Below are 27,411 nucleotides of genomic sequence, written 5' to 3' on the forward strand. Positions count from 1 at the left end.
AGGATAGTTCTTCTGAGAGTCTAACATGGTTTGGTATGTATGTGCATGATCTTTGAAGTTCCTTCCTGGTGTGTTTCATGTTTTTCTCTGTGCCTGTCCCAAGTCTGAAGCACAGAGCCATATCTGTTATGGATATTTTTTAGTACAATAGTACAGTCCTTAATTCATCTGCCAGGTACCATTTGCCCGTTACTTGGCCATGAATAAAATTACCAATATCAAGCGTTATCACATTGCAAAGGTTTACCGAAGAGACAACCCAGCAATGACCAGAGGGCGCTACCGAGAGTTCTACCAATGTGTAAGTAGAATACATTATTTCTTACCCTGTAACAAACAAAGTGTATTAGACATGGATTCAGACACTTACAATGACTGTTGAGAAAATGTGTTGGCATTCAGTTAAGATGATGATATCCTACAGTGAAAAATGTCAGAGCAGTTGCTGGTCTTGACTTAAAACACCTTTTAAAAAAGTTATTGTCCTACTATAATATTTCCATTCTATTAACCCCTGAAGGTTGGAGGTAGTTGTCCTGCTTCTAAACCGAACCCATTGTGTGCTTATTCCATCATAATTTAAGGGTTTATGATTAAGTGCACAGCACATATATTTTATTTTTCTTAAAGTACAGAATTGACTTGATATCCTCTATGTATAACAAATGCTTTTTTCCCCCCATAGAATAAGCTTTACAGATCAAATGTAACTAAAGAAAACAAACTTAAAGGAGCACTATAGGGTTAGGAACACAAACATGTATTCCTGACCCTATAGGGTTAAAACCACCATCTAGCCACTCTGGTCCCCTCATGCCTAATATCAGGAAGTATTACTTTACTGCGAGGGTAGTGAATGCATGGAATAGCCTTCCAGCTGAAGTGGTAGAGGTTAACACAGTAAAGGAGTTTAAGCATGCGTGGGTTAGGCATAAGGCTATCCTAACTATAAGATAAGGCCAGGGACTAATAAAAGTATTTAGAAAACTAGATGGGCCGAATGGTTCTTATCTGCTGTCACATTCTATGTTTCTATGCCTCCCTAAATATACTAAAATCTTACTTGTATTCAAGGCTGGAGCTGCTGGCTTTGTCCCTGTTTCCTTTTGACCTACCTGCTGACATCAGCACAAGTGGTAGCCTGATCCAATCACAGTGCTTTCCTGTAGGATTGGCTGACACTGAGAAAGAGGCAGATCAGGGGCAGAGCCAGCATGATTCAAACACAGCCCTGGCCAATCAGCATCTCCTCATAGATATTAATTGAATCAGTGAATCTCCATGAGGAAAGTTCAGTGTCGGCATGAAGAGGGAGGAGACACTGAATGTTTGGATGCATTTTAGGCAGCCATGACCCAGGAAGGATCGCTAATAGCCATCTGAGGAGTGGCCAGTGAAGTGATCACCAGAAAAAATGCAATAAGCTGTAGTTGTTTTGGTGACTATAGTGTCCCTTTAAAATAGATTCATGTATTAGTCCTAACTGTCCTGCTTTCTTAAAGGGACACTATATGCACCTAGGCCACTTCAGCTCATTGAAGTGGTCTGTGTGCACTGTCCCTATTGCTCTTAACTGCCATGTTTATATTGCAGCACTAAGTCTGCCTCCAGTGGATGTCTACCAGATAACGACTAGAGGCACTTTGTGGATGTTAATGGACTTTTGGTCTGGTAATTGTTGCTGGATGTCCTCACACTCTTCATGAGGGCATCTAGCGTCAGTTATTTCCCTAAAGGGAAGCAATGATTTGTTGCTTTCTTATGTGGAGTCCTAATGCCTGTGCGGCACTCACCACGCATGCGCATTAGCGACTGCTCGTTGAGGGACGTTGGAGGAGGTGGAGTCGATGTCCCTTGTCGCTGGGATATGGTAAGTAAAGTTGTTTTTTTATCCCTTTTGTCAACATTCTAAAATACATATAAATTTTCAGATAAAAAAAAAAAAAAATCCATTTGAATTTCATGTTTGGGTGCGCTGTATCCAAAACTTGTACTCACCTGATCTCACAGTACCCTCTTACCCATGTGTACAATTGAGTTGCTGTGAACTGCAACTCCCATGACTTTCAACCAGAGAGTATTAAAGTTCACAAATGTAATGTACCTCAAGGTGCTCCTGCTTATCCCTACTTGGAGCATCAAGCTTGGGTCAGTTACTCAGAGTAGATGTGTAACTGAAAACTTAAAGGATCACTATAGTGTCAGGAAAATAACTGAAATATTACATTTTCATAAGTATTGAGACACTTTGAAAGCTCAGATGCTTCCCATTTCTCTGGATGATCTTTAAGATGATTCTGCATTTCGATTGGAGTTCACCTCTGGCAAATTCTGTTTAATTGACATGATTACCTGTTGATATGAGGTCTCACAGCTGTAAATGCATAACAGAGTAAAAAACAAGCCATTAACCAGTTCCCGCTGTTACAGCGTTCCATGTCGTCTCCATATTAATGGGCTTTAAAGCCGTTGTGGCAGCATGAAACGCCATAACGGCTTTGAGGCCCAAGAGGTTCGTGGTCTCGCCTCTGCCGCGATCTGCTTCTGGGGGACTGTTTGACAGCCCAGGCAGTCGTCGCCTGACTTATCAAGCAACCAGAGTCGTGCTGTTTCAGGCTGCTTTTTTATTATCATTTGTAAAGTACCAACATATTCAGCTGTGCTGCTTAATAGGTGAACTAACAAACAAGTGGCTGAAACAAGACAAGTTGTATGTACAGGAATAGAATATGGTAACCTGCGCAATATGACCGTTTTTTAAAAGTAGTTCCATTTAAACATGTGATGAGTAAAAGTATTTCTATAAACTACCTGCTGAATACAGGTGGTCCTCATTTAGCAACCTACCTGTTTTACGACTGCTGGCACTTATGACCAGGCATAAGTGCGAGCCGTCGCAGGGATTCCCTGATCTGGTGCGCATGTCTATGTTCGGTGAAACTTCCCCAAACATAGACGAACGCTCGAGAGCAGGGAATCCCTCTAATCTATGTTTTGAGAAATAGATTAACTCTTCGTTCTTAACAATTTGTTCTACGGTCGGTAAGTAAGGAGTGTCTGTAATAGTTTATAGGAAAATAAGACATTCATAATTAGTGAAGCCTCTTCCTAGTGAGAGAGTACCGTAGTTGGATTGCTACTGTCATTTGTTGTGTAAGTGTAGGTAGCATAAATAACTTTTAAGATAAATATTTTATATAATGCATTAAAATTTGGGGTATTTTTGCCCCGTTGTTCCCCTCTAATAGATGCCCACAAACCACTATTTTAAAATGTTCATGTCTTGAACTATTAGCCAGGCTTAAAACATCCACCTAATATACCCATAAATGGCTTTTTGTTTCTAATTTTATACCACTGGTAAGAAGTTTTGGTTGAGTAGAGCTCCCTGTGGCTGGACATGTTCAAAATTGCTCAGGACATCTAGGCCTAGACCAGCAAAAATGGGCTGCAATAGTAGTGGTTAATAAATGAACAATGTACCACATTACTTTATTGGTTTTTGGTTAAAAGCCTCTTTTCTGACAGACTTTCTACTATTGTAGAAAAGTGAGTATTCAAAGTAAATTTCAATTTCAAGGCAAGACTAGCCGAACTGAAAGCATTACTGACTTAGATAATGTTTCCAGTTTGGCTATTTCAACCTTAAAGTGGCTTTGACAACCCAATATCAAAATGTAGTATTTCATAAAGATGAAATCTTTATTAAATATCAAATTGACTGCGTTAGAATTTCACTGAAATTCTGCTTTGGGATTACTTTGTCTCAGTATTTTTCCCTCCACTTTTGACAAAAAGGTGAAGCTACCCCTGTCAAGCTCATTATTTCCCCCAGCCGTGGCCAGAAAAACTTTATTTCACTCATGCGCAATAATACAGCGCAGATGTCGACTCTTGCAGCTGAAGTGCCATTAACTGAAGAAGAGCGCATGGAAGAAAATGGCGGCATTCGTTCAGGTAAGTAATTTGCACCTTTCCCTGCCCCTCATGGCCACCAGTTCCCCAGTGGTGATGTCACTGTCAGGAAGTCTTTGCAAAATTTGCAAAGATCCCACACGGTGACCAGGCTCCTTCAGTTTGAATTCTCACTTTAGTAAATTACCTTGTTTGGCTATTGCCCATTGATAATATTGCCTATATTTTGCTCCTTATATTTGTTGTTCAGACTACAAGATGGTCTATCTGCTGTTCAGCTGTATATAATATGTTATGTACCTCACTATTTCATGATCTATGCCATCTTGTGCTGTTTGATATGTTGCTTTTGTTTACCGTGTTCTACATTGACTGTAAAACTCCTATTATAAAAGATATATTGTAAAGACATGCTGGAATGCCTAACTTAGTGACAGATTTGATTGTTCATCATGCCAGCTGGTTTAATTTTAAACTGGAAGAATGGGGGGGGGGGGGGGGGGGTAATTGTCGTAAGCTAAAACTCCAACAGTAGTTTCACTGTGTGTCCTCTTTCTAGGATTTTGACATTGCTGGACAGTATGATCCCATGATTCCTGATGCCGAGTGTCTGAAGATTGTGCATGAAATTCTGAGTGAACTGGAACTGGGAGAGTTTACTATTAAGGTAAGTAGTATGAGAACCTCCTGGGGAGCATTCCTTGGGTTGTGTTCACTAGAAGAAAATTTCATGCTATGTATTTACTAAAAATAAATGTGAAGATTTTGTGGATTCCTGAAGTTACAGCACTGCTCATATTTAAAAATAAAAAATAAATATCAGACTTGGTTTACATTCCAGGCATAATTAAAAGGGTAATTTCAAGTGCTCCCTGCATATATTGTGGCACAAACACATCACCCTTCAATTTTTACCTGAGCACAGTGCCTCTCAACTGTGACGATATGCAGAAATCACTGCAGTAATAAGTCAACCACATCACTCACAGATGTGAAAGGAGAAGGTTGATGCGTTCCACTGTAGTCAAAAATCTTGTGCATTGTATACATTTGCACAGTACATTTGGATTTGTGCCATTGACACATTTGTTCATTGTTTCTCTCATAATTAAGAATAAAATGCAATTTATAAAAATATGTATATATATTTACACTGTGCATATACACTAAATGTACAGCATTTGATTAATAAAAGGTAAAATAACTGCTGACAACAGGGAGACCACAGTATCCCTTGATACGTGAACCTGTCTCTGTCAGCTCAGGCCATTTATAAATGGTACCAGACTCGCAGATGAGCTATATGCATTGCCCAAACTGAGGAGTGCCTAAATCTCTTAAAATGGGTATTTTAATGCTCGTTGACTGCAATGCTTTGTGGGAATGGTTAAATTCCTGCTCACAATAGGAGACCCAGGTATGACTGACAGATGAGCTGTATGCTGTGCCTTATCTAAGCAATGCATGCAGCTCATTATAAAGGCATTTTATTGCATTTTAGATAGATTGTGGTGTGAGTAGGATTAAACCAGGGAGACTCGGGTATCAACTGATACATGGGTCTCCACTCTGTCTACTGAGGCCATTTTTAGTAGCCCCAGACTGACTGATGAGCTGTATGCAGTGCTGCTTATAGCTGCTGCTGAATTATTGTATCAGTCACGTTAATTCTTGGGCAGCAGCAACTTTAAGGGAGACCCCCTAGGTTCTGAACAGATCCTGCCAGGGTCTCCCTGCATGCCCCAAGCAGATTGTGATTGGTGCTGGGCTTTGTCAGGTGCCCAATACCGATCTCCATGTAATGGGTTTGGAAAGCCTGCTTCATTCATTATTACAGGGAATGTAATAATGAAAACAACCAGTAGATGGTGGCAACATAGCACTCTCTGTTTTAACAAGGAACATTATTGAATATTTATATTAGCAGAGGCTTTCCCCTTAACATAGGGGAAAGCTATAGTGTTAGGAAAATGGTTTGTTTTTCGTGGCATTATAGTTTCCCTTTAAGGCTGGGTTAGTGTAGTGTTACATACAAACACAGAATGTGACGGCAGATAAGAACCATTCGGCCCATCTAGTGTTATGATAGGTATACAGTCAGCATTGGTGTAAACTAAGGGGTAGGGTTGATATTGCATTGAGGAGGTGATTGATAAAAGGTTAACATTAACTGCCAAAAATGAATTAGGTGAAGCATTTAAAGGCACATTATAGTCACCAAAAGAACTTTAGCTTAATGAAGCAGTTTTTGTGTATAGATCATGCCTCTTAACAGTGCAAGAGATAAATTCTAAATTAAACAGAATTTGTAAAAGGAAGTGTAAACATTAGATGAGTCTTTGCAGGAAGTGTTTAGGAAGGCAGTGTAAGTCACATTATTATTTATATAGCGCCATCAAATTCTATGCATGAAGGCGTGACTAGGGCTGTTTAAACAAAATGATTTAACTCCTAAATGGCATAGAATTGAGCAGTAAGACGGCTGGGTCATGAGCTTTACACTAAAACTGCTTCATTAATCCCTTAACGTTATTACAGCGTTCTGTGCCGCCCCGCAATTAATGGGCATTAAAGCCATTGCGGCAGCAGAGAACACCGTAACAGCTTTCAGCCCAGGAGCTGCCAGGTATTTGCCTTGCCTGGCACTCCGCTTCTCAAGGATGCCAAATATGCGAGCTTCCGAATTCTGAATTTCAGACAATATTTGATTCATCCAATAACGAATGCACGTCTATATTTTACTCTACCATTATTCAAATTTCTAAATGTTTCAATGCTTTAAAGTTTTTTTCTGAAGTTGCTTCAGTTAATAGGGACACATTTTTACTATAGACCTTTTCACTCATATATCTATAGATTTTTTGTTTATGTTGAATATTTAATTCCTACATAAAAAGCTTGATACTTTTACTAGTAATAGTTTGTTGGTTTTTTTTTTTTATATCCGCAACCTATGCTTTCCTTATCTATCAAACATTTGTTTTTCTTTTATAAGATTGTTTAATCTTTTAAATATCAGTTGGTGTTATCAGAATGCTTTTGTCACAAATGTCTGTCCTATAAATTACTAGTTGACTCATTTGAAGATCCTTTATTGCCAGACATGTAGATATGGATGACCTTGTGGCAGCAGTGGAGGTTCCTGAGGCTACAGGGAGGATGTGTAGGAGATAAAATTAACAAGTTTAGTGATTCTTGGAAGGCCAAGTGGTATGTTGCATGATAACAGAATAACAGATAACACCTGAAAAATGTTCTTTGATTATTTGCAGTCTCTGGCAAAATATCAGGGAGTTAGGGGGCCGCTTTAGATCAGTGGTGCCGATTTGGAAGTTCCAGAATAAAAGATAAAAGTATACATATAATTAAACTTAGCAAAATTGTTAGAATTTAGATAACATGCTAATTTGTTACTTTAACTCTTTCTTCGGCAGAAGGCTGTGTAAGTAATACTTTTGCCAGGAGAATTTATTTAGCCACCACTCTTGCAAACAACGTATTTTAATAGTGTTTTTAAAATGACTGAAAATGAATTATTTTTTTTCTTTTATTTATTTATTTTTTACACCAATAAGAAAAAAAATCTTTAAAATGCCTTTAAATTTCCTTAAGCTGCTGCACTTGCTCTGACTATGCAGCAGGCAGTCCTCTCCCAAACTTAGAGGTGGCTCCACCAATAATCATTTAATCATAGATGCCTTTACAGATTTCTTTCTGTTTTTTTTTTTTTTTGTTTGTTTTTTTAATGGACATGATGACGGCTTATTGTAGTGGTTCTGGTGTCTATATCGTTTCTCTGCAAGCTTTTTAATGTAAACAAACCTATTTCAGAGTTAAGGCATTGTTTACATCGGTGCCTAGTAGGACCTCTAGTTGCAGTCACTCAGACCGGTGCTTCCTGGATCAGTGCTTCACAATGTACAGCACTGACATCCAACTTCTCCACACTTTTTAATGGAGGCGCTGAACATTCCCCATAGAGATGCATTGATTCAATGTATCTCTATGAGGAGATGCTGATTGGTGTAGCACTGTTTTACTGTGCACGACCAATAGCCTCACTATGCATTCCTTTGGGAAAGCATTGGATTGGCTAAGATCATAAAGTTTGATATCAGCCGTGGAGACAGGGCTAGCTGCGCCGAGACCGGCGTTGGGAATAAAATGTGTTTAAACATCTTTTTACTACACAGCGTGGGGTCTGGAAACATAATTTATTTTAACACTATAGTGTCAGAAATATATGTTTGTGTTCATGACACTAAGGCGTTTCTTTAAGGTCTGGTTGTATATATAATTCCATTCACATAATATCTCAAATAAAATAACAAGCAATGGGATGAAATAGACTGACATGTTTAATTTGTGTGGAACACTGTTTATATCTTTACACACCACCTTTTCTTAAGCTTTTTCTGTTGTGGCATTTTATGTTTTTTTTCCCTTTCTATATATTCATTTATGTTCAGCCAGTATTGTTCGCCTTACCCATTAATTCTTATTCAAGTTGCTTAATTTCATATGGTAGTAATGTCTGGGTTTCTAATACACTGTATCTAAACAGGTGAATGACAGGAGGATTTTGGACGGCATGTTTGCAGTGTGTGGTGTGCCAGACTGCAAATTCAGAACAATTTGCTCTTCAGTGGACAAACTAGATAAGGTAACAACATCCAGTCTTTCTTATCAAATATCTTAGGCAGCACTCAGACAACATGGATATTGAATATATGTTTCACGTACAGGAGCAAGGGTTTGCAACGAAACCCTAACAAAATTGTGTATGATGTTACAATCAAAGTGAAACATGATTTTTTAAAAAAAATGTAATTTTTTTTTTTTACAATTCTTTACTTTTGCAGTGCATAAGAGAACATACACGCTTGTATAGACATTTCACTGGATTATTTATGACAATAACAATGCAGATGCATCAGGAAATGTCAAGAAAATGCAGCACTTTTTTATAATATACAAGGAAGGCATCAGGAACAGGCTAGGATAGTGTCTCAGATGCAAGAGCTGATTTAGAAAGGCAGAATAAATGTGACCAACAGCTTGCATTATGAGATGGACAATAAGGGTATACCAGCTCATAGTAATGACAAAGCAGACTAACCAGGTAATTTTCCGAGGGGCACGTGTTTGAGCAAAATAACTGCTTAAAAGAGACAGTAGGTTGAAAATGTGCGATATGGAGAAATGCATGCCTAATCTTGAAAGGAAAATATTCTAACCCTCAAGTGACAACTAACATCATGTGTAACTCTTACAGGTGATAAGTTCAACTGAGATAACAGCGTATATGATGCTTGAAAACTGTAGTAGGTCAACATAGTGAACATAGTCGAACGCAAATAATTCAATAAGCAATGTTGTGTAGATGAGTTGGTACCGTTATTTGGCAGAAATAGACAGGCTGAAACGCCACTGGGTTATAGGAGATCATATTAAAGGATAAAACATGAATAAGAGATAAGTGAGATAGCATGTGCCATGGGTAAGTATGGGGTAATATAGTAGAATTGTCTGCAATGCTGGTGGAGCCGTTGCACAGGGTATTGCAGGACTTTGCAGCTAAGAGTCACTCAATCCAACATGCAGGCCATTGCCGACAGGCAGAATTTATACCAAGCCGCGACTGTAAGTAGCTCTGTGGGCCTGTATCAAAATCTCTGGAGAGGCTCACCAGGCGACCCTCCCATCTGTGCCCACCGTTCCTGGGTATCTGGTAGTGCTGTGGAGATTCTCTCATCAAGGCACGAGATCCGGGTAGGTATCTGCGGGAATCCGAACTGCCTGTCGAGTGGGTGGCAGCCTGTGGTCGAACTCCCTCCTTCAGCATCTGGTGCTGTGTCTGTTTTGCAGCTTTGCATCAGTGTGGAACTTGGTGCTCCGCACAGGTGTATGAATATCTGGGTGGTTGCGACCCTACCCGGGCAGCCAGCCCAAGGGAGGGATAGCGAGCTGAAATAGCTGCTTGACTCTGCGGTGGTACAGGTGAGGCTGGAGTGGCTGAGCAACATGCCATACGAGTCCAGAAGTCTTGGCACAGCTTGTCAAATCTGGCCTCAAAGCTTTTCACTAAATCTAGGCTCTCGGGTCTGCTTGACTCCATGTGGGTTTCAGCAGCCATCTTTGATTTACCACATGGTTGAGGTCGTGCTTTCCACTGCAGAGTATTTAGTGTTCCCAGCGGGGACTGGGATAACCCCCACCGGTCCAAAGGAGGTAACGGGGCTCCAGTAGATTCGGCCACCTTTACCTGCTAACAGGTCTGCAATCCCGGTAGGCCTCATGGCCAGATATTTTGATATACTTGCAAATGTTATTATTTTGGGACCCTTTGTGTCCCTTCTGTTAAAGACAGCTTGGCTCTGAGCTGTTTATAGCTGTATATTTGTCGTTTTAGCTGAAATATAGTACATTCTAGCAGGAGCTCATATGAAGCATGTCTGGTCAGCTTGCGAGCTAGGCCCCGCCCTCAAAGTGAAACCTAATTGCTTTCCACATCTGCATGTAGCAATATGTATTTAAAATATATATAATACAGAGTACTTACAACTTATAGGTGGGAATTTTATTAATGTGTTGTGATTTCTAAAGTAATGAAAACTGGGGCAATCACTATGGAAACCAGTAGAGTTGGAAGGTACTTTTACATTGGTGATTAGACCACTCTTCAAGTCACACCACTTCTTCCATATGGTGTATAGGTAAAAATGTTTTCTCATGCTTATTTGCTTGAGGTCAACTATCCATTATTGTAACATAAAATAAACAAGATTCTTATATCCTTCTTTTGCAGACTCCATGGGAGGACGTGAAGAATGAAATGGTGGGAGAGAAGGGACTGGCACCTGAAGCTGCTGACTTAATCGGAGAGTATGTTCAGAACCATGGTAAGTCCTCACAAATTTGTAAAAGGTCAGACGCCTATCTTAGGATCAGTAAGGGCAGTCATGATTTGTTTCCTTGCTCAGTGACTTTGAGCAGTGTCCCTTATATATTGCATTCATTTATATTATGTGAAGGATGCACTTATTTCAATGATAGAGTAAATTGCCTGGGTCCCCTAAACACACTTTGAGAGTCACTCCTAAAGCTGTCCCTAGGACAGCTGTATCAAGCGATAGTTTAGACCATTTTCCGTTGTGTGTGTATAATATTTTGATTTTTGTGTTGATACCATTAATCCTATTATGATTTTCAAAGGTACATTAGAGCTGATTGAGCAACTACTGAAGGATCCCAAACTTTCACAGAATAAGCAAGCATTGGAAGGACTTAATGACATGAAGCTCCTTTTCCAGTATTTGGAACTTTTTGGTGTGAAAGATAAGGTGTGTGGAAATACTGTACTTATACATGAAGATAAATACACAGTGACATAGTTCAGCTGAATGTATAAACGTCACAGGGGCATAGTGACACCTCACAGGTTGGACATACATGGCATAACAGAGGACACCGGTACTCATAAATAAGAATCCTTTCCCCTGTCTTCGGTGGCAAAATGTGTATATCCTCATAGTACTCAACTTTGGCGTTCAGCAGAGTTAGAAGTGTGGTCAATATGACAGATCTGATGGTGGTGCTCCATTCAGCAATGCGTGCTGAGCTGAAATGCTGCTTGCCAGACAACTCTTTAAATAAAAGATGCTTCAGATAAATCTTTAGTGCATGGGTACTGCAGAATATAAGAAAGCTGGGTATACAGTGGATTATATCAGGGTTTAGAACTTCAAAATTCTAATCTGCTAGCCGGGGGTGTACTCCTGTAGAATTTTTGTATGTGTAAACGCAGGGTTAAATTTATGCGGTGTGTCAATAACTGACTTAACCCCTTAAGGACCAAACTTCTGTAATAAAAGGGAATCATGACATGTCACACATGTCATGTGTCCTTAAGGGGTTAAAAGGTGTATTTACCAACACCTCGTGGCAATAATAAAATTTACATGTAACAGTAGTCAGAAAGGAGAATAGATAGTACACTCCCTCCTCCCTGCCACATTCTCCTACTTATTCCCAAGCCTACCATTTCCATTTAATATCACTAACCTTGAAACCGGCCTGCTAACTATTCACTTAAATCCCTCTCTCACACTCCAGCAGCTGACTTGATTCTGTTGATGTATATAAGTTTGTTTAATTTCCCCAGCATATGCACATAAATCGCCACACCGTATTTGATGTGGAAGAGAACCAGAGTTTGTTTTAAGTCCCAGGCCTATCAAAATGTGAGAGTCCTTAGATCAGTGGTTTCTAAACTAGGCCTCAAGGCACAGCTACCAGTCCAGAATTTAGGGAGTACTCAGTTGTGTCAAGGTGTTTAAGTAAAAACAAAACAAACACCTAAATCTTGGACTGGTAGGCGTGCCTTAAAGACTGGTTTGGAAACCACTGCCTTAGATACTCGGCAGAAGTAGTATATATGTTTGATATGTTTTGGAGACTGGAGTTTGATCTTGTATGATAACTTTTTCCCCCCCACTTTTTCAACACAATATGAATCCTCCAGATTTCATTCGACTTGAGCCTGGCACGTGGTTTGGACTATTACACTGGTATTATATATGAAGCTGTCCTAATACAGAATCAAGGCGCACCTCAGCAACAGAATGACCATGCAGAGGAATCTGTCAGTGTTGGCAGTGTGTCTGGGGGAGGACGTTATGATGGTCTTGTAGGAATGTTTGATCCAAAGGGCAGGAAGGTACCCTGTGTGGGTGTCAGTATTGGAATTGAGAGAATATTTTCGATCATGGAACAAAAAGCAGAGGTATGAAATATATTACATGAATTCTATTGGGAGCTCCTGTTAACAATCCTACACCCCCTCCATTATTTCACATTTGTGTACACTGGAAAAATATAGGGAAAATCATTCCATAATTGTCAGTTTGGCTATGCTGTGCATTTATACCAGCTTAGGTGTGAATAGTTGATTTGTGCATATGCGTGATCTTGGCTTTTCCTCTGCTATGCATTCATAGCTGATAGAATGTGTTCTACCACGAGCATTGCCAACTGCATTATTGATGTTGTGCTAAAATGCAGGTGCCATGAAACAGACCAGAATGCATCAGCATGACAGTCAGTTAGACTGTTTTGTTTTTATATTTGTCTTAAAACAATAAAAAAAAAAAAAAACACTTCATTCCCATGTATGATATGACTAATGTTGTAGGCCCTGATTCAATATTTTGTTGGTAAAGCACCTGATGCACAGTTTTACAGCCTTGTATATAGCGCAACATCCTATTATACTAGCCTTTGTAGCCTTGCCTATTGAAAAGTTATGGAAAACTAATCTTGAGTAAGAATTACTACGTGTTGGTTAACTATATTTTCCTATGTATAGGCAAGCCTTTTCTAATTTATATCCCTCCCACTATTGCTATAGGAGTCTGCACTTTATATAAGTGCTGCTTAAATGCAAACATAAGTAAATAATCTCCCCTCCTGCCAATGCATCTGAACTACGTTCTCTGAGACAGAGGCACTTGCATTAAGGCATGCATTTTGTTTTATTTTGCTTATTTTTAACATATTTGTCTAAGGCTTTAAAGTATGATCATTTCTCTTTTAGAGGAAAATAGCATTGTGTTTGACTATTCAGTGTTAAGGAAACAGCTGTCATTTTGTTTAACAATATCAACTTTTCAGGCATCAGAAGCTAAGATTCGAACCACAGGAACCCAAGTACTCGTGGCAGCTGCACAGAAGAAACTGCTGGAAGAAAGGATGAAGCTTATATCAGAACTTTGGAATGCTGAAATCAAGGTAAATAGTACTATAGACTACCTCACAGGCTAGCTGTCTAGGTTTTCTCTTTGATTTCAATCTCTCCTCATGTCCAGTCAATCACCAACTCCTGCCACCTCAAGTTCAAAAACATTGCTTGCGGGGCGAGCCTGACCTGCAAGCGAGCCAGACGCAGAAAGCCAGAGCTCCCGACTTCATCGCTAAATTAAGCAACATCACTCGGCGGGCACGGCTCCCCCCCCCCCTGAACCGGCGGGGGTCCTGCCAGTCCCCCACAGAGACTGTACACTGTAATCACACTCACCATACAGCGAGAAGACACTGAATCAATCCCGACACCCAAAGATGGCGGAGGTCGGACGCCCACGAGGCGAGGACCTGGAACAGGGGCGGCCATATGACTATGCCGCAGATACCCAGGCGAAGTTAGAGAAAATATTTAATTGCTTCTGGCGGAGACTGCAGCAGCGATGTACCGCACATACGGTCAGTCCCCAGCCGGGAGGCGAGACAGCTCGAACACGAGCGGTGAAAGGGCCTGCCAAGAGCCGGGCACAGCCAGAGACGCCTGCATGCAACACGCCACACCCGATACCGGGGTCACCGCAGGTCCTAGCACACGCCACCAATGGATGAGGGGTCCCAGGCCCTCCAGAGGACTACCCCCAAGGTACACACAGAGAGCCACAAAACGCCAACCTAGACCCACGCGACGGATCTACAGGGCCCATCAGCCGAACTCACCGGGCTCAACCCAGAAACCCACCAGACCACAAACCTTTGACAAGTCGATACAGAACCTCTCCCAAGCGCGAGACAGGGCTGACTACTCCACCAAACTCCACAACGCGACCCTGGCAGCCAACGAGTCAAGTTACAAGGTCTGGGTCAGGAGGGGAGCCCTACTGGGGACTTTGGGACTCCTACCTCTCCTCTGTCGAGTTGGGGTGGGCTGAAGATGAAAAGTCTAGTGTATAGTCTATAGGACACCTGTACCCCAGCTCATGCTGTTAAAAGTATACATCTTTAAAACGTGTCCTAACCTCTAACATATTACCTATGATTCTTTACAAAAGCTCTAGAGTGAGCCACTACATACTCTTGTTTAGTACTCTGTCAAAATAAGCATTCTTCTTGACATACATATCATGCACGCTCCTACACTTGTTCAATGTTTTACTCATGTTTATATGGCATGCTTCTGGACTGATCTATAAAAAAAAGTGCAAGCCTCTTCACGTGACCTGTTATGTACACGCAACTTACCTTGTCATATTAACTACCTATGTAATGCTGTACAATGCTTGTTTACCTTCTATGCACTGCTAAAATAAAGAATTAAAAAAAAAAAAAAAACATTGCTTGCATCGGCCGCTGTCCTACACCTTATGCGGCTAAGGTGCTTGTCCATGCCGCTGTCCTCTCTCGCCTTGACTACTGAAATCTGCTTCTCATTTGTCTTTCGCGTTTCCAGCTGTCCAGATAAGTCTATAATGAATGCTGCCACAAGGCTCATTTTCCTGTCCTCCCGCACCTCCCACACCTCCCACACTTTCCCCTCTCTCCAGTTCTTACCCTGGCATCCCATAGGATGCTCAACTTCTGGTACTTGTCTATAAATCTCTAGACATCACTGCTCCTACCTATACTCACCAAAACACAAGTATTTCCCATCCAGGCCAATGACCTGCATCTATCTTCTGTCCGTACTTTCACCTCTGACACCTACCTTTAAATATGTTGTGGGGCTTCACCATTCATATAGAACTCCCTTCACTGCTCTGTTAGACTCTCACCCAGTCTCCTTCAAATACTTATTGAAAACTCACTTCTTTAGGAAAGCATGTCAATCAAACTGTTCGCTTTCTGACTGAACACCTTCATAACCCACCTTGCTTTCTCTCCTGCAACTGTGTCCTCTAAAACGTTAAGCCGTCATTGTACTATTCTAGCAACCTACATTTCCCATACATGAAATGCTTCCTACACTTAGCCCACGCTCTTCATAATTTAAGCTTGTTTGAGCAGGGCCTTCAACACCTTCTCTTCCTGTGCGTCCAACTTGTCTGTTGGTCCACCTACTATACAGGGCTGCAAAATTTGTTGGCGCTTTATAATTAATAATAATAGACTCTTGGGTGATAATATATAATTTTACCGTTGTAAAATGGCATGGTTTAATGCATTTGCCCTTTTTGGTTACTTTTGGTTACCGATGTCTGTCTGGTTTTCTGTAAATCTGTTTGTATGTATGCCTTCCTACTAATTTAAGTACCCATAAAAAGAGCAAGCCCTGCTTTTAATACTTTCCTAATGACCAGAAGGAATGGCAGTCCTCTAAGCCATGGTAGCCCAGAGGTTTACTTCACGGTCAGGGGAGGATTTCCTTTTTGGGAGACACGATAGTCACTAGAACCACTACAGTTTCTCTGTCGGCTTTTCATTGTAAACATTGCCTTTTCAGAGGAAAGGCAGTGTTTACATTGCTAGCTAGCAACACCTCTAGTGACAGTCACTCAGATGGCTTCTATAGGTGATTCCTAGTCCAGTGGAGGCACTGCATGTTCCTCATAGAGATGCATGATTCGATACACCTCTTTGAGGAGATCCTGATAAGTGCATGCGCAATAGCCTTGCAATACTTTCCTATGGGAAAACATTGGATTGGCTGGGATCATAAAGTCTGATTATCTCAGCCATGAATGCAGTAGAGCCACAGCGAAACCGACCCAGCTTGGGGGAAAAGGTGAGTAAAAACACCTTTCCCATGCCAGTCACCTAAATAGGCACACACTGATTTACAGACACTCGCTGACTTGACATACACATACTCGCTGACAGACTCTCTCAGACTCACACCCCCTTACAGACACACACACACACACACACTCTCTGATACTGACACAATAACGCACATGCTCTCTCACACACTCACTAACTATTGTTTATTTTTTTTTATTTCAATTTAAGTCCACCCAGCCTCCCTACCTACGGGAGAGCTGAAGTGAAACCTAGAGATGTTCAGTAGCTATGCAATTTATGTTTTATAATTTATTTCGTTATAACATTAAACAAGTATAGTTTACCTTGAAAATCCTGCTTTTAGATAAGTGTGTGTGTGTGTACACACATTTATTCTCTCTCTCCCTCTCTATTTTTTTAATCAGTTATATGTTCCTTAAAATTTACGAGCTGCAACAGACATGTATGAATAACAATTCTTGGCATATGATAATTTTCTAAATTGGGACAAATATTGGAACTTTATATGGGGCATTGTTTTAGCTGCACAAAATGTGTTTTTTTTTATTTTTTATTTTTTATTTTAATGTTTATCTCCAGTTTATTTTTCTTTAAATATCTAATCATACTAAGCAATTCTATTTCTGTAGTTTAGTGCAAATAAATCCCCGCCTAGCCTTAAAAAGAAAAAAAATGCAGATTTATAGTTTAATACTAGAAATTGACCTGGCTGTGAAAGTGACTTTACAGAGCCTATTGTTGAAGGGACAGACTCTTATTTTTAGTGTATGCCAAACCTAAAACCTTTAAATGTGTAGACATTTGCATTTAAAAAAAAAAAATCTGCAAAAGGTTGTAAGAGGTCCTTTCAAATGCCCAGATCTGTTTTTTATCCCAGCTTATGCTCTAGTGCAAGCAGGTCAATTTCAAAGGCTAGCACGGGCCACATAAACAAGGTTTAAGTTTACGTGGGCCCCCCCAAAAAAACAACCTTAAATTTACATAGAAATGTAGGTTTGTTTTGAAAAGTGCAGTAAAAAAAACAAACTCCAGTCCCCTCCTCTGTACGAAATCCCACCCCCCACCCTCTGTACTAAATCCTTGCCCCCCCACCCCCTGTACTAAATCCCAGTCCCTCCCCTACCAAATTACAGCCCCACCCCACCCCAATACTAATTCACAGTCTCCCCCTCTATACTAAATTCCAGTCCCCACTTCTATACTAGATCCCATTCTATAATGATTTATAGCCCCTGCCCCCAGGGAAACCCAAACATTTGTCTGCTCCAAGAGCTGCAATGAGTTCCCATAATTAAAATGTTTTGCAGAAGGTACAATGTTTGATTCTTAAAAGTTTTATTCCCTTTATAAAAAAAAATCTTAAAGGAATACTGCAGACTGGATACATAAATCACAACAGTACTTAACCCTGGGCTCGGCCTAAATTGTGTCCACCTGCTATTTAAGTGGATTATTATGGATTTGACAGCCATGTTGTATTCACCCAGTTCTCCAACAGCTAGTCATAATAATTTGCTTTTTGAAACCTCAATGTATGGGTCTGATGATAAATTCCAATAATGTATTAAGAATAAAAATAAAATATACTGCATATCCATTTTAAACTTTCTTTGTTTGCTGCAAATTCTCACTGAACCATCTCTAATATGTGTGTCTCTTTACACACGCATTATCTAAAGTATGCACTTTATTTTAAAAACGGATGCTGAGGGTGCACTGCAATAATGAGATGGTATTTTGCTGTCAACTTGCAAGAATTTCTGATTAGCTTTTACAGCAATGAAATTAAGTGACATTTTTCTTCTTTGCAAATGTCGGTTTTATCCTTTAAATGACTCTTGACATAGGTACATGACCAGAAGATCCCCGGGTGACTTTTTTTGTAATGTAAATAATGAGGTTGATGTTTTCAGACGTCTCATATATATATTACTTAGATTAGAGTTTTCAGACGTCCTGGGACAGATGCACAGTACTGTGTAGACTAATTTTCCCTTTGATTTATGACTCCACATCTGCTTTGCGTCATCCAGATAATTGCAGTTTGTAGATTACAAATAGCTTGCCATCTTCTGTCAGTCAGACTTAATGTTCTGATAACCTTACACCTTAGAGATTTGGACATTTTTATCTTTTGTGATCTGTTTTTAAGATGCACTTGCTAATAACTTCTGAATAAATGACAAATAATAAAAAACGAGAACATAATACAATTAGCGTCTGTAAAAAATGAAAAAAATCATATTTGAGTTGCCTTCTCAGTCCAATAATGTTGATACAAAATAGTGAAGTATTGCCGTTTATTTTAATACCTTTTATTATTGAACCAACAATTGACAAGCTTTCTGTAGTTCCAATCTTTATCAAGTCTAGAACATTTTTAGGAAAAATGCTTCAGACGTGATAAAGGGAGGAACTCCCAAATGCTTGCCATTACAAATTGCTGTTTGTATCAGAACAAACTGTAATATTTCACTACTTTTGCATGTAAAAAAGTGAAAATTGCTTTGCCACTGCTTCCCTGGGTAACTTTTTGCTTCTTCCATCCTTGATCTCGGTCTATATCCTTTCACAGTTGTGTTAATTTCCTTCTGACTTATGACGCACTCACTCAGTTTCAATTTCACTTGTTTTGTTTAGTTGTTTGTTTTAGGGATCGACCGATTATCGGTCTGGCCGATATTTGGTATTTTCGGCAATATCGGTATCTGCCAATAGAGATCCCGATGTTGCTGATAATACATACCAGGACCGCCGGGCCCATGATGACAAGCCCGGTGGTCCTGAGGGGGACCGCAGCAAGCGCTTACTTACCTTCCAAGCAGCCCCTTCAGCTCCCTGTCTAAATCCCCCCCAAAGTCCCCCATGGCAACGCTCCACTTGGCATGCAGGCCGCAAGATTTAGACAGGGAGCTGCTGGGAAAGTAAGTAGAGTGGGCTGCGGGCCCCCTCTGTACTTTCCATGCCACCGTACCACCAGGGAAAACCATATCCTCCCTCCCTGTTAAGAAGCAGGGAGAGGGGATTAAAAAGTAAATAACACCTTTAAATATATATTATTATTTTTTTAAATGCCCCCTGCCCCTCCCCCCCATTTTACACAAATTACATCCCTACACAAACACACACACTCTGCATTATATACACACACATTACACAAACACACACACACACTCTGCATTCATTATATACACACACACATTACACAAACAAACTGCATCCACTACACAAACACACACAGCTCCCCTGTTAAACACACTGCATCCACTACATGTGGCATGTATATTTTGTGCATTTACCTTTAGAAATAGTTTATATTTTTCAAAATGGTAAATGTACAGAATATCGGCAAGTTATTGGCTATCGCCTGAAAGTTCACAGGTTATCGGTATCGGCTCTAAAAAATCAATATCGGTCAATCCCTAGTTTTTGTTCAGATACTCTTCAAAAGTATCATCATTGCACTTATGAATTTCCTTTCCCAGTCAGACCGTTAAATGTGAAATTGCAGTTGTCTGTGGTAGACTTTAGATGGCTACTTAACAGGGTAAAAAATATTGGGTATACCTGCCTGGGAAACTTTCAGTAATTGTATATTGTGGCAAAAAAGTTGAGAAAACTGTACTTAGACTGTATTTGTGAGTTCAGGCTATTTCCCCGCTTTTGCAGCCCTCCCAGTCTCAGGTGCCTCATTCCAGGCCCTATTTATAGGGACACTATGGTCACCAGAACAATTGCAGCTTATTGTAGTTGTTCTGGTGAGTATAGTCTGTCCCTGCAGGCTTTTTGCAGTAAACACTTTTAAGAGGAAAGAGCCTAGGGACACCTCCAGTTTCCACTCCTCAGATGGCTAGTAGAGATACTTCCTGGGGCAGTGCTGCACAGTCTGTCCACCCTCAGTGTCTCCACCCTCTGCATGGAGACACTTAACTATCCTCTCTATGAAGACATGCTGATTGTCCAGGGCACTGTTTAGCTCTGCCCCGACCCACCTCTTTGGCTAAAATCATCAGAATTGACTATCTCAGCCAATCCAATACTTGAATATGTAAAAGTATTGTGATTGTCTGAGATCATCACTTCTGATGAGGTCAGCCAAGGAGGCAAATCAGGGGCAGAGCCAACACCAGCAGACTGGAATAAAGGTACGATTTGACTATATTTAGGGGGTGCTAGATCGTGTTTGTAACACTATAGGGCCAGGAATACATGATTGTGTTCCTAACCCTACAATGTTCCTTTAACCTTGTTCTACAAAGAGTTCACAGGAGGAAGTACTTCCCAAGTAAGTGGATTAATCTAATAAGATCAGGCATTAGGTTGCTAGAATAGGACCAGTCAAGAAGTGGGAAAATTGGTATTGTTGCAGACTTATGCAATGGATGATCATATACTATAATTAAACACTGCTATGTTTCGGTATTTAAAAAAAATATAATAATAATTCTGTGAGCTTTAAAATAGCCGTTTAGTGAAATATATATGATTTATTCGTAAACTGATGATATACTTTTCTTGATAAATCACATTCCTATCAGGCAGAAATGCTGTACAAGAAGAACCCAAAGCTACTCAACCAGCTGCAGTACTGTGAAGAAACAGGCATTCCACTGGTGGCAATTATTGGGGAGCAGGAACTGAAAGATGGAGTTGTGAAGCTGAGGGTTGTTGATACCAGGGAGGAGGTGAGCACATTCAAACTGAATGCTTGTTTTATGCTTGTGGAACCAGCACTGCAGAATGATCTTTCTTTTGATTCTGTCTGTGGTTTAGATCTGAGAAATATATCAATTTACATTTTATAAAAAATGTACAGTGGTAGGGGTAGTGTTAAATGTACGTTAGAGCTTTGTCTAATAAAAGCATGGCTGCAATACAAGGTATCACATATCTTGCATTGTAGTTCTGATACATGTATATGTGTGTGTGTGTGTGTGTATGATATTATACTGCATATAAAATATACAGTCAAGGGAAATAGAAAGTACACCCTCTTTGAATTCTATGGTTACATATTGGGTAAATCTCAGGTGAACAACAACACATGACATATTACACCGTGTCATGATTTATTTAACAAAAGCCAAAATGGAGGCCCCATGTGTGAAAAACGGAGTATACCTTATGATTCAATAGCTTGTTGAACCACCTTTAGGAACAATAACTTGAAGTAATCACTTTCTGTATGTAGGGACTACTTTTCCTTATGGAGAACTAGCAGGTTCAAAGGGGCTTTGACCCAGGACTTAAGTACTCACCTGCCCATGCTGTGGGCAATGACTGACCTTTGGGTGCAGCCATCTTTGACATTTCAAGATGACGGCGGCAAGAAAGAAGACCCGTAGGGACAGGCAAACCATTAGTAACAAAAAGCAAAAAGCAAGGTCCCCGGGTCTAAATATGACTGGGAGGCATTAGAGTATTGCAGTATGCAATTATACCTTTTTTTTATTTTATTTGACTAAGGTATAATTTTATGTAACTTTTCCCAAAAAAATAAATGGCAAGTTAAATATATATGCATAATATTCATAGATAGTCTAATATGGTAATGCTTAATCTGAACATGCTTTATTGTGCTGAATCTGAGTTGGTTTGCATAACAGTCAACCAATACATAAGCAAAAGCACATTGCTGACCCATTATCTCTCCTGACACCGATTTTCTCTCCTGTGTGGTCAGTGACCAAAGTCCATTCACCATCACCAAATCTCCCAGTATGTCAGTCCAGCCCTAAATTCAGTAGTCTTTCATCTACAGATTGTTTCCTTACTTTATTTAACTATATTTTTCAGATTGATGTTGCCAGACAAAACTTGGTGGAAGAAATCCAGAAGAGAACCAAAAATCCATAGGAGCATACCTTGCACATTGAGAGCAGAAGATGCAGGAAAACACAGCTTCAAAACCTGGCTCTTCCAACATAGCCTCACTACTCATACAGATATTTAATTATACTTGACTATTTTTTTTTCTATTGAGATCATCTGATTGCCATCCATTAAATGTTAATTGTCTAAACTGGTCAAATCCAGACTTTCCGTTTAATGTCTATTTTGATACTATACATCTTTAAAGATTTTTTCTTCCTGAATAATTCATTTTCCCCGTTAAATCCTCAAATTCATAGCTTGAGAGTATTAATCCCTTTTAGCAATGTTGGGAGACGTATCACTAAGCTGTTTTTATTTATATCAAATATTTGTTCAAGCCCCCACCATATATGCCTTCTGAATATTGTCTGTATCCCTTTACTGCTAAACAGAAATTAAGGAACTATGCAATATTGACATCTGATTCTTGGCCAAAGGGGATAGGATACATCTTAAATGAATACTCTAAGCACCAAAACAACTTCATTTTAACCAAGCAGGTGTAGATGTATAGCTCATGGCCCCTAATTTTCAGTGTTCAATTCTCTGCCTTTAAGGAGATAAATCACTTTTGTGTTCATGCAACCCTAGCCACACTTCCCCTGGTTGTATGTTACACATCCTCCATGAAAGAAATGGTTTCATTTTCAATCAGATCCTGCAGAGCAAATGTATTATCATCTGCTCTGTAATAGAACTTGAATCATACAGAAGGCACCTGCAGGCCCTAGCAGACTATTAACTGAATATGAGATAGGAGATTCCAAGTTACACTATGCAATAATGGAAGTTTAATATTAGATCTCTCTTTACAGGCAGTGTGTAGGTCACAGGCAGGAGAGGTGTGCCTAGAGCTGCATAAACAAAGTGATTTAACTCCTCGTGGTAAGAATAGGGCAGTGAGCATACAGGGACATGATCTGTACACCAAAACTGCTTTAATACACTAATGTTGATTTAGTGCTTAGTGTGCTTTTAAAGGGTTACTCCAAGCACCATGACCACTTCGCTGCCTTGAAGTATCATAGTCCCTGGAGTCTGTATGAAATGCTTCATATAGAGTTTAACCCCTCTGTTGCCAGAGCTGTAAATCCACCTTCTGATATGTCATTGGGGTGTCATTAGCCAGCCTGGATTAAGAATTACACTGAGACCTAAAACCGTTTTCTTGGTTGGGGTAACCCTTTAACTATGGCTACTCATACTATGGATATAATTTAGGACACAAACCTATACCTAAACCACCCAATACTTTAACTAAACATTATTTTATTATAGAATATGAATAAGAGTTGATATTTGCAAACATTTTTATTGTTTCAAATTCTATTTTGAGTATCTGGTTTAGCTGTTAAGTCTCACACCCGTAGTATCATTTTGTGGCCGTTTGTTCTGTTAAACTGAACAGCTGTAGTGAGAAAGAATGCATGCACATCCGCCCATAAACATCATTCAACAAAGCTGCACCTAGTCTTCTGATTGCAGGGAAATAATTCTAAAAACATTATCCACAATTTGTGTATTCTAAATCAGACTAACATTTTAAGCCTAATTACAGCAAGAATGTTACATAATTTCCCATCTAAATTGTATAGAGCTTTTCTAATAAATTATATTCCCTAGTTTCTCACTTGGGTATTGCAATCCTGGGATTGCATTTAGCCCATGTCTTAGACATAACAATTAAAGGGACACTATAGTATACCCAGACCACTTCAGCTCAATAAAATGGTCTGGGTGCCAGATCCCTTAGGTTTTAACCCATCACATGTAAACATAACAGTTTCAGAGAAACTGCTATGTTTACATTTGGGGTTAATCCAGCCTCTAGTGGCTGTCTTCTGGACAGCCACTAGAGGCGAATCTGCGACGCTGGAGGCGAATTTCGCCTCAATCACGGAGAACGTCCATAAGAAAGCATTGAGAAATGCTTTCCTATGGACACTTTGGCTCCAGTGACGTCGGACGGGGAGGAGAGGTCACCAGTGCCCAGGGGGCCCGGCGCTGGATTAAGGTAAGTGGCTGAAGGGTTTTAATCCCTTCAGCGCCACGGGAGGGGGACCCTGAGGGTGGGCACTATAGCTTTGTTTTCCTGACACTATAGTGATCCTTTAAGTAATCAAGCTAAATTAAAATTGAAAGTGTCATTTTAAAAAATAAGAAATAAAACACATTTCTCTTTACATTGCATATGATGGCCAAGAAAATAAAGTTCATGAACGTGTTTACTATATATAGCAGATTATGCAATAATGGTTATGCGTAATGTGGGACAGTCATTGCCATTTAATTAAGCATCTGTATAAATGCATCAAATTGAAATATAACACCAACTACTGTTGTGCATGGATTTATGGGATAACCTCAGTTGTACTATAGAAATGTAACTATGCATCATGAGTTGCTGAGTCACTTCCTGGTCTGGATAGAAATCACAACAGAAGCTGCAAAACGTGGAAATTGCAGCAAATGCAGTAGCTCACGGTTTTAGTAAAATTGTTCTAATTTGCTTTTTTTTTGTTTGTTTTGTTTTTAAAAAAGAAGAGTCAACCCCATTATGGAGTTTCCCAGTAATATGTTTTTTTATTTATTTATAAAATATTTTATCAGGAAGGATACATTGAGATTTTTCTTGTTTTCAATTCATGTCAAAACTGAGCTATGCTTTAACACATTTGGAGTTTCTGCGTAATCATTACTGGAAGTACAATATCCATTTGAATATTCTAAACAATCCTTTGGTTTAGATATAAAGACCATATTTCATATTGGGCATAAGTGAAGCACATTGAAAATATTTCAGTGCTGGTCAAGCCATCCCCATCTATTTTGTGGAGGGGGAAACAATCTGCTACTGTAAAAAGCGTTGAATACACATGGCATATATGCTGAATCACTACCATCCACAAATCAAATGCTTCTTGTAGAAAATCAATTGATTTAATGCTTCTCTAAGAGAAGCATTAGCTGCAGGGGCTTTAGTTCAAAATGACCCTCTCAAAACTGAACCGAATGCCACACTCTATGTCCAAGCCTAAACTATCCAATGAACATGATTATTTACTGAAGTGAGAATTGTTGTGAATTCAAAATATTATGTAAACATCACATGCTATAATAACCCTGCACCTACAGTATTAAGCTTGCACACATTACATCCAGTGATACTCTCACGCTATACTGTATAATTTACATAAAAAATTAAACATTAAACACATGTTAGTAATAAAAGGGGGGTGCGCAGGGAAACCACGCCTGTGGTGTTATTTACGAGTCTGGAGTAATAAAGGAAATAACATATAGTGTAATATATTTGTTCTTTGATAGTTATAAATGAAATGAAATGCAAATTTCTGCAGCTTATGATCAGCTCTAGATTTATGCACTTGGACGGTATAATCCCAGTCTGTGGATATGTTGATGGTCCTTGTGCGTCCCAAGGAGCGTCTTTCCCTGTTGTTAGGAGTATTCTTGTGGTGTGGCAATCTGGCATTTAGATATCCTCAGCATGTAGGGAAAAAGAATAAAAACAGAATATACTGCTCTCTGTATGTATAAAAATAATAAAAATGGACAAAAAGAGGTCTACTCACAAGCGGAGAGCAAATATAGGTATTACTCAGTCCTACTGGGCATAGGTGGTATAATCCCCACCAAGGATGTGCTGGGTGAGTCCTCGGGATAAAATCTTCCAGGATAGGTCAAAAAAGGCTCCAAATGGCATTAAAAAAATACTAATTTTAAATAATAAAACAAAATATGATATAAATAAGCACTAACACATTTCACCTGCAGTAAGGCTTTCCATAGACTCCCACCTAGTAACCCCTCAACCATTACACATGAGTGAATATGTCAAAGAAGTTTGAGTAACGGTGCAGGGGTTCATTATGGACTCCATTTAGACCCATTTACATCTCATGGGGTGGAATAAATTATTTTATTATTAGAATTTGCATTTATACAGCACTAACAGGTTCTGTAGTACTTTATAATTATACAGTGGGAATATATGTTGGCAAGTAACAGACTAAAGTTGCCAGCCCACTGAAGGCAGACCTTGCAGGGGTTACAGTTTCAGAGCATTCTGAACATAGAGCAAGTGTGTCTTATGATGCTCTTGGCTTGTTTGGGACAGTTCCAAGTAGTCACCAAAAACAGGGACATAAATTGGGTTGGTGGGACAGAACCTGAAACATGTATAGCTTGGAGGAAAGACAAGACACAGGGGGATATGATAGAAACATTTAAATACATAATGGGAATCAACACCGTAAAGGAGGAGACTATATTTAAAAGAAGAAAAACTACCACAAAAAGAGGACGTAGTCTTAGATTAGAGGGGCAAAGGTTTAAAAATAATTTCAGGAAATATTACTTTACCTAGAGGGTAGTGGACACATGGTATAGCATTCCAGCTGAAGTGGTAGATGTTATCAAAGTGAGGGCGTTTAAGCATGCGTGGGATAGGCATAAGGCTATCCTAGCTATAAAATAAGGCCAGGGACTACTAAAAATATTTAGAAAATTGGGCAGACTAGATGGGCCAAACTGTTCTTATCTGCAGTCACATTCTATGTTTCAAAATAAGAAAGGTTGGGAGACCTGCATTCAAAAAGGGGACAGGTCTGGCCAGAGAAGTGAAGTGTCAGCCTGGCATGAAGCCATGAAACGCTGACCAACAGCCTCTACAGCTACAGCTGGTCCCACTAAAATGATAATGGTCTTCAGGTTCTCTAAGCACCATACACTTTCCTTAGACTGACCATTTTAACTTCACATAACAATGTTATCCGGGACTAAGGCCTCGATTTAATACTGTTAGATAAGATTTCCAAATGAGTTAAAACTGATCTGTCACTTTTCAGATTTCATAAAAATTTAATTATGTATCATAGTAGGGACTTTTGGTTTAGTAAAGCCTCAAACTTTACCAAAGCAAAAGGCAAAGCTCCGCCATCAACTTTTGTCCAATCCCAGCAGCCGGTGGGATTTAGACTCTATGGACGGTCATGCGGGATCTTCCATAGACCTGATGTGCGAGAGTACAGTACTGACGTAGCTCCTGACAAATGAAGTGCCAACAGC

General features: G+C 39.7%; 1 protein-coding gene across 1 annotated transcript in view; it reads left to right on the forward strand.

Moving 5' to 3' along the window:
- The window catches only part of HARS1 (histidyl-tRNA synthetase 1), a 36,970-nt gene extending 14,244 nt beyond the window's left edge, over nucleotides 1-22,726 (forward strand). Inside the window, exons 5-13 of the mRNA XM_063448053.1 lie at nucleotides 176-301; nucleotides 4,475-4,582; nucleotides 8,480-8,578; nucleotides 10,724-10,817; nucleotides 11,131-11,258; nucleotides 12,440-12,700; nucleotides 13,588-13,704; nucleotides 20,988-21,134; nucleotides 22,246-22,726. Coding sequence (XP_063304123.1) covers nucleotides 176-301; nucleotides 4,475-4,582; nucleotides 8,480-8,578; nucleotides 10,724-10,817; nucleotides 11,131-11,258; nucleotides 12,440-12,700; nucleotides 13,588-13,704; nucleotides 20,988-21,134; nucleotides 22,246-22,305 — 1,140 coding nt within the window. The 3' untranslated portion in view covers nucleotides 22,306-22,726. The remainder of the gene's footprint in view (nucleotides 1-175; nucleotides 302-4,474; nucleotides 4,583-8,479; nucleotides 8,579-10,723; nucleotides 10,818-11,130; nucleotides 11,259-12,439; nucleotides 12,701-13,587; nucleotides 13,705-20,987; nucleotides 21,135-22,245) is intronic.
- Nucleotides 22,727-27,411: the final 4,685 nt, after the last annotated feature.

This window comes from Pelobates fuscus, chromosome 3 (genome assembly GCF_036172605.1).
Source record: "Pelobates fuscus isolate aPelFus1 chromosome 3, aPelFus1.pri, whole genome shotgun sequence".
NCBI classification, from domain to species: domain Eukaryota; kingdom Metazoa; phylum Chordata; class Amphibia; order Anura; family Pelobatidae; genus Pelobates; species Pelobates fuscus.